This window comes from Saccopteryx bilineata, chromosome 1 (genome assembly GCF_036850765.1).
Source record: "Saccopteryx bilineata isolate mSacBil1 chromosome 1, mSacBil1_pri_phased_curated, whole genome shotgun sequence".
Taxonomy (NCBI): domain Eukaryota; kingdom Metazoa; phylum Chordata; class Mammalia; order Chiroptera; family Emballonuridae; genus Saccopteryx; species Saccopteryx bilineata.
The window spans coordinates 150,420,904-150,429,537 of NC_089490.1; the positions used below are offsets into that span (position 1 = coordinate 150,420,904).

The 8,634-nt window shown below is 41.0% G+C and overlaps 1 protein-coding gene across 1 annotated transcript in view; it reads left to right on the top strand.

The window, feature by feature from the left end:
* Window positions 1-7,754, top strand: part of LOC136334218 (zinc finger protein 791-like) — a 39,318-nt gene extending 31,564 nt beyond the window's left edge. Inside the window, exons 3-4 of the mRNA XM_066274181.1 lie at window positions 5,744-5,816; window positions 6,137-7,754. Coding sequence (XP_066130278.1) covers window positions 5,744-5,816; window positions 6,137-7,631 — 1,568 coding nt within the window. The 3' untranslated portion in view covers window positions 7,632-7,754. The remainder of the gene's footprint in view (window positions 1-5,743; window positions 5,817-6,136) is intronic.
* Window positions 7,755-8,634: the final 880 nt, after the last annotated feature.

Sequence of the window (8,634 nt, forward strand, 5' to 3'; positions counted from 1 at the left end):
AGTTATGTGTCTCAGTATTGGGGGGTTTTGGTCTGGTCAACATTAGGTATATATAAAAGAAAGTTTAATCTATATAGTAGTTTTCTTCTGAACGTGCCTAACTTCTATCACCCTTTGCAAATTCAGACCTTTTGTGTTTTTGTTGTCACAAATTAACCCTATTTACACTGTGAATTCATTTCTGAATTGCAGTAGCTATTGCCTAATTCCTCTTTTTTAATGTTATTTCCTCCTTTAACCTTTATATGATATTTAAGTGTATAGTACCCCATTCTAAGAAAGGGTTATAATTTCCTGCTCCAGTCTGCCTTTTGGTGACCTTACTCATAGTTTTGTGACCTTTGCTTCTTTGTTCCAGGTACAATAACCCCCTTGAGTATTTCCTGCACTAGAGGGCTTCTGGTGGTTTATTCCCTCAGCTTCTGTATGTTTGGAAAAGTCTTTATTTCTCCTTCATATCTAAAGGATAACTTTGCTGGATGTATTATTCTTGGCTGGTAATTTCTCTCTTTCAGTAATTTGAATATTTGATTGCACTTTAATGGATTGTAAGGTTTCTGTTTAGAAATCAGTGATAATCAAATGGGCTTTCCTTTAAATTTTTTTAAATTTATTGATTTTAGAGAGAGAGGAAGAGAGACAGACTGAGATAGAACCATCAATTTGTTTCTGTGTGTACTCTGACCCAGGGATCAAATCAGCAACCTCTGCACTTCAGAACTAAGCTCTAACCAACCAGGCTAATATGGCCAGGGCTTTCTTTATAGGTTGTCTTCTTTTCCCTGACGCCTTGAGAATTTTTCTTTATTGCTAATTTTGGGTTTTAATACATTGTGCCTTGGAAAAGGCCCTACTGGATTGAGGTAATTTGGTGTTCTGTTTGCTTCTTGGATTTGAGGATGTAGCTTTTCCCATAGGTTTGGGAAGTTCTTGTCAATTATTTGTTTGAATAGGGTTTCTATTCCATTTCTCCGTCTGGTCAGCTCTATTTCTATTCCATTTCTCCGTCTGGTCAGCTCTATTTCCTACACTAACTTGTTTGTTCTTTATCACTTTTTATTGAGTTCCTCATCACTAGAACTTCTAGTTGGTTCTTTTAGAAGTTTCAGTCTTGCCTGACCAGGCGGTGGCACAGTGGATAGAGCGTCAGACTGGGATGCAGAGGACCCAGGTTCGAGACCCTGAGGTTGCCAGCTTGAGCCCAAGGTCGCTGGCTCGAGCAAGGAGTCACTCAGTCTGCTGTAGCCCCCGGTCAGGACATATATGAGAAAACAATCAATGAACAACTAAGGTGCCACAACAAAGAATTGATGCTTCTCATCTCTTTCCCTTCCTGTCTGTCTCTCTCTGTCCCTTTGTCTGACTCTGTCACAAAAAAAAAATGTTTCAGTCTCTTTGGTAAAGTACTCTTTTTGTTCATTCATTTTATTTCTGAGTTCATTAAACTTTGTTTTAATTTTTTTTTTTTCATTTTTCATTTTTCCGAAGCTGGAAACGGGGAGGCAGTCAGACGGACTCCCGCATGTGCCCGACCGGGATCCACCCGGCATGCCCACCAGGGGGCGATGCTCAGCCCCTCTGGGGCGTTGCTCTGTTGCATCCAGAGCCATTCTAGCGCCTGAGGCAGAGGCCACAGAGCCATCCCCAGCGCCCGGGCCATCTCTGCTCCAATGGAGCCTCGCCGCAGGAGGGGAAGAGAGAGAGAGGAAGGGGAGGGGGAGGGGTGGAGAAGCAAATGGGCGCCTCTCCTGTGTGCCCTGGCCGGGAGTCGAACCCAGCACTCCTGCACGCCAGGCCAACGCTCTACCGCTGAGCCAACCAGCCAGGGCCTAAACCTTGTTTTAATGTACTGATTTGAGGAAGGGAGGGAGGGAGGGAGGGATATTGATTTTTTGTTCTACTTATTTATGCATTCCTTGGTTGATTCTTATATGTGCCCTGACTGGGGAGTGAACCCACAATCTTGGCATATTGGGACAATTCTCTAAGCAACCTGGCTAGGGCCAGCATTAAACTTTTCATCTGTGTTCTTGTAACTCATTTTTTCAGAACTACAATCTTGAATTCTGTGTCTTTTAACTCACATCTTTCCATACCTTTAAGTTTATTTTCTACACTTGATCTTAGCCAAAAGGCTGAGATGCAATAAATTTATTTTCGGGAGATGTTTCATTTTCTTTCTGAGCTTCCTCATTATCTAGGTTATTCATGGTATTTGATGGATTCCTTCTCTGTCTAGGCATCTGTGTATGAGTGGCACTTCTCTAGTACATTGATAAGTCTATTTGTTGTTTTCTAGTAGGTGACACTGAAGCACAAGTTTTTTTAGTTCTCTTGCATGTCTCTGACTTCTCAGTTCTCTTCAGTGTTGGAAGATATCCTATGTTTCCTGGGAAGGTGAATGTTTCCTCTGTGTTCAGGTCACCTCAGTCTCAGGGACTAACCTCACAGGGGAATGTGGTGGTTGAGGGGTTCCAAATCCATGAAATCCCATTGATGTTCTTGCAGCCAGATGCTGCATACAATGAAGCCATGATGAGTAGGCATGGGGTAAGCTGGGGGAAGCTGGCTGCTACCTTTGTTGCTTTGCTCCCCCAGTAATGGTGACTGGCAAACCTCAGCAGCCTTCCCTCTGTATCTCCATCTGACCTTGAGATTGGTCACAGAGTACACCTGTCATTTGGGGAAAATGTTTCTGTAGTACCAGTTCTCAGGTTTGCAGATAATATACTGTGCAACCCAATACTCACTGCTACTACAGTTTCTTCTGGGGCCCGCTGCTCACTCTGTAAGGATGGGGGAGGCAGCCAAGGTAGTGCACTTGCCCGGGTCACTGGGTTTGGTCTCAGCCTGTACTGACAACTCCTGCAGGAATGCTCACTATATCTCTCTGCTCCTCCCTGTTGAAAAGAGTGCTTGCAGCAACCTGATTTCTTCCCTTTCCAGGCTGAGACCCACAGTGAGCTCCAGGCCTTGTCACTGGCACCATCTCAGCTCTTCTCCCTTTCCACCTCCCTGGTTCACTTCCACTTGCCTATCTTCATGTTGTTGTTGTTGTTGTCGTTTAGTTAAACATATATTACTTTAATAGCTTTGTTGAGATACAATCCACACACCACAAATTTATTGTTTCTTTTTTAATATTTATTTACTTATTTTATTGATTTGAGAAAGAGAGACAGGAAGGGAGAGAGAGTGAGTGGGAGGAAAGAGATGAGAAGCATCAACTCATAGTTACTTCACTTTAGTTGTTCATTGATTGCTTCTCATACATGCCTTGACCAGGAGGCTCCAGCCAAGCTAGTGACCCCTTGGTTAAGCCAGCGACCTTGGGATCATGTTGATGTTCCCCTGCTCAAGCTGGAGACTTCAGGGTTTTGAACTGGGGACCTCAGCATCCCAGGTCAACACTCTATCCACTGTACCACTACCAGTCAGGCAAATTTACTATTTCAAAGTATATAATTCAGTGGTTTTTACTGTATGCACAGAGTTGTACAAACACCATAACATATAGTATGTTAGAATATATTCATTCCCCAAAGAAATCCTAAACCCATTAGCAATTACTCTTTTTCTTTTCTCACCATCGCCTCTGGCAATCACTACTCTACTTTCTATCTCTGTGGACTTGCCTCTTCCAGGTAGAATCATACAGTATGTAGTCTTTTGTGACTGGCTTCTTTCACTTAGCGTAATGTTTTCAAGATTAATCTGTATTGTCTCATGTACAGTACTTTTTTTTCCTAGTGGTTGATGATGTCAAACATCTTTTCATGTACTTATCAGCCATTGGATATCTTTGGAGAACTGTGTATATAAATCCTTTGCGTGTTTATAAAATTTGGTTATGTGTTTACTTTTTAGTTATATAAGTTCTTTAATATTATGGACATAAGTCCTTTATCAAATAATTTATGAATATTTTCTCTCATTCTGTGGGTTGTCTTTTCACTTTCTTGGTAGTGTCTCTTGAACTAAAAGTTTTTATCGGCCTAGCGTGCGGAGGACCCGGGTTCGATTCCCGGCCAGGGCACACAGGAGAAGCGCCCATTTGCTTCTCCACCCCTCCGCCGCACTTTCCTCTCTGTCTCTCTCTTCCCCTCCCGCAGCCAAGGCTCCACTGGAGCAAAGATGGCCCGGGCGCTGGGGATGGCTCTGTGGCCTCTGCCTCAGGCGCTAGAGTGGCTCTAGTCGCAACATGGCGACGCCCAGGATGGGCAGAGCATCGCCCCCTGGTGGGCAGAGCCTCGCCCCATGGTGGGCGTGCCGGGTGGATCCCGGTCGGGCGCATGCGGGAGTCTGTCTGACTGTCTCTCCCTGTTTCCAGCTTCAGAAAAATGAAAAAAAAAAAAAAAAAAAAAAAAAAAAAAAAAAAAAAAAAAAAGTTTTTAATTTTGAGGAAGTCCAGTTTATCTAATTTTTATTATTTTGCTTGTGCGTTTGCTGTCATGTCTAGGAAACCATTGCCTAACCCAGGGTCATGAAGATTTACTACTGTCTTTTCTTAATAGAGTTTTATAGTTCTAGTCCTTACATCATGGAGTTGTACAAACTTAAGTCTCTGATACATTCTAAGTTAATTTTTGTATGTGTTATGAGTTTGGGGTTCAACTTCGGGGAAATGCACGTAGATATCCAGTTGTCTCAGTGCCATTTGTTGAAGAGAGTGTCCTTTCACCAACAAATTATCTTGGCAGTCAGTTGACTCTAAAGCATTCGGTTTTCAACCTGTGGGTCGCGATCCTGGCGGGAGTCGAATGACCAAAACACAGAGGTCGCCTAAAGCCATCGGATTTCCGATGACTTTAGGCGACCCCTGTGTTTTGGTCATTCGACCCCTGCCGGGGTCGTGACCCACAGGTTTGAGAACCGCTGCTCTAAAAGGAAGGGTTTATTTCTGGACTCTCAATAGTATTCTGTTGATCCACATGTCTACTTCTATGCCAGTACTGTACTACATTGATTATTATAGCTTTGTACTAATTATTTTATATAATTGTAGTAAAATACACATAACTTAAAAATTACCTTAACCTTTTTTTTTTAAGTGAGAGGAGAGGAAATAGACTCTTTCATGCACTCGAACCAGGATCTACCTGGCAACCCCTGTTTGGGAATGCTGGTTGAATCAACTGAGCTTTTTTTTTTTCAGCACCTGAGGCTAACACACTCAGACCAACTGAGCTATCCTCAGTTCCTGGGGCCCTATGCTCCAACCAGTTGAGCTATTGGCTACGTGAAGGGAGGAGGGAAAGAGGGGGAGAAGGAGGGGAAGAGTGGCAGATGGTTCTTTCACTTGTGTGCCCTGACTGTGAATCAAACCCAAGATGTCCATACCCTGGGTCAATGCTCTGTCCACTGAGCCAACCGGCCAGGGCCCCATCTTTAACCATTTTTAAGTATATTAAGTTCAGTAGTGATAAGTACATTCACATTGTTGTGCCCACTTTCCTATGTTTTAATAGCTCAGATCTCTCTGGACATGTTTGTGCATTGATCAGGAATCCTTTGTTGAACTATAGCTGTTCAAATTGTTGAAACTTCAAGGGGAGAGACCAAGGGGCCATCTCATGCCATTCCTCTGACCAAGAACATGTATTTCTTGCACATAAGTGTTGTTTCAAAATGTGGAAAAGGCATCATATATTAGTAAATAAACTAAGCATGGTCACAACTCATTATGGACCTAGAATCTAATAATATTTATCTAATTTCTAATAATTTGGAATTACTTTTCTAGGTCTGCATTTAGGGGAAAAATTGGAAGAACAGAACATTGAAAATCAGTACAGTACTCAAGAGAGAAATCTAAGGTGAGTTGCTCAACAGAAAGCATCGTTCCACATGAGAATTCTAATATGTCATGAATTTTTAAAAACAAGAAAATAAAACAATTCCTACTTCAAATTTACTTACCCTTAACCTCATATGTTAATGTCACTTTTCATAATAACTGTGGTCAGGTCCTCTTACAGAGCATTCAGTATATTGAAATAATTCAGAAAGGATAGAAAAACCTTCACTTTTGTCATAAATTATAAAAGTGTAATTCTAATACCCTACTAATAAATAAGAAATTAACAAAGAAATCATTAATGACATAATATGTAAAATAATTATCATTATTTTACAGAAATCATATGGTAGAAAAAGCCCATGAAAGCAAAGAAGGTAGTCAGTGTGAAGAAACCATCAACCAGATTCCAGATCTTACTCTGAATAAGAAAACAACTTCTGGAGTAAAATCATTTCAATGTAGTGTGTGCGGAAAAGTCTTTGTGCGTTATTCATCCCTTAATAGGCACGTCAGATCTCATTCTGGACGCAAACCTTATGAGTATCATGAATATGAAGAGAAGCCATATAAGTGTAAGGAATGTGGGAAAGCCTTCAGTTACCACAAATCTGTTCACAGACATGAAAGGACTCACACAGGAGAGAAACCCTATGAATGTAAGGAATGTGGGAAAGCTTTTGCGTGGCTCACAACCTTTCGAAGACACATGGTAATACACACTGGAGATGCTCCTTATAAATGTAAGGACTGTGGGAAAGCCTTTAGTTGTTCCACATCATTTCGAGCACATGAAAGAACTCACACTGGAGAGAAACCCTATGAATGTAAACTGTGTGGTAAATCCCTGAGATCTCCTCTAGGTTTGCGGATACATGAACGAAATCACACTGGAGAGAGACCCTATGAATGTAAGGAATGTGGTAAAACCCTTAGTTGTCCCAGTTCTTTTCGAAGACATGAAAGGACTCACACTGCAGAGAAACAATATGAATGTAAGCAGTGTGACAAAACCTTCAGTTCTCCTTTAGGGTTGCGAATACATGAAAGAATTCACACTGGAGAAAAACCCTATGACTGTAAGGAATGTGGTAAAGCCTTTATTTCTCTCTCAAGCATTCGAACACACATGATAACACACACAGGAGATGGACCTTATAAATGTAAGGAGTGTGGGAAAGCCTTCATTTGTCCTAGTTCTTTTCGATCACATGAAAGGACTCACACTGGAGAAAAGCCATATAAATGTAAACAGTGTGGTAAGACCTTCAGTTGGCCCAGTTCCTTTCGAATACATGAAAGAACACACACTGGAGAGAAACCCTATGAATGTACAGAATGTGGGAAAACCTTCATTTACCGCACAACCTTTCAGGGACACATGAGAAAGCACACTGGAGAGAAGCCCTATAAATGTAAAGAATGTGGGAAAGCCTTCATTTTCCCATCAAGTGTTCGAACACACATGATAATGCACACTGGAGATGGACCTTATAAGTGTAAGGAATGTGGGAAAGCCTTCAATTTTCCCAGTTCATTTCGAATACATGAAAGAACTCACACTGGAGAGAAGCCCTATGAATGTAAACAATGTGGGAAAGCCTTCAGTTGTTATACGTCCTTCCGAACACATGAAAAAACTCACACTGGCGAAAAACCCTATGAATGTAAAGAATGTGGGAAAGCCTTTATTTATCGAACTACCTTTCGAGGACACATAAGAACGCACACTGGCGAGAGACCGTACAAATGTAGAGAATGTGGGAAAACCTTTAGTCGTCCCAGCTCCTTTAGAAGGCATGAAAGATCTCATACTGTATCAAAAACCTCGTGAATGTAAGCAATATGAAAAAGACATCAGTTGGCCTCCATCCTTACATGTGACAACTCCCTCTGGAATGAGACCCTGTAAATATAAGTATTATGAGAAAACCTGGTACAAATTAATATGTATAATGTTCCAGAAAAGTATAATATGAAAGAATCATTATAAAAGTTATATTGTCTTTATCAGTGCCTCATTTTTAAACTGAAACTCTGAACTATGGATATTTACTGCTTTCAAAAATTATCATTGAGGCAATACTCTTTAAGCAATACAACATAAGATTAATAGGTGTTTTTTCCTTACATCAGTTAACTAAACATTTTTCTCTTTCCATTTTGGAGACTGTTTGATATATAGATAAATTAAAGTGTATTTCTAATATGCAGGTAGCTTTGATTTTGTTTCTATTTTTTAAATAAGGAGTTATTGGTAAATGATATTTTGGTATTTGGGGGCATTTTCCTATTGGCCTCCTGTGCAAAATACTGGATATCCCTTACCTGTTACATATTCCAGTGGTCCCCAACCTTTTTTGGGCCACGGACCGGTTAATGTCAGAAAATATTTTCACGGACCGGCCTTTAGGGTGGGGCGGTTAAATGTATCAAACGGAAATAATGTAAGTTAGTTATTCTTTCTCTGTGGACTGGTACCAAATGGCCCATGTACTGGTACCGGTCCGCAGCCCGAGGGTTGGGGACCACTGATGTATTCCATCTTCCTTATGTGAAAACCTACTCTTTTGTTTCAGACTGAAAACCCTTATTCCATTTTACGTGCTAATAAAAATGGCATAAATTTGTAAATATTGCAGAGCTTATCATAAAGTATAGTCTCATGTGAATATCAGTTGACCCTTGAACTATGCAGGGGTGAGAGGTGCTTACCTCTCACCCATTTGAAAATCTGAGTGTAATAACAGTCAGCCCTCTGCATACAAAGATTTCCAGCCACAGAGTGTATGTTTAGAAATTTTAAAAAGTCCATGAATAAGTGGATCAGCAGTTCA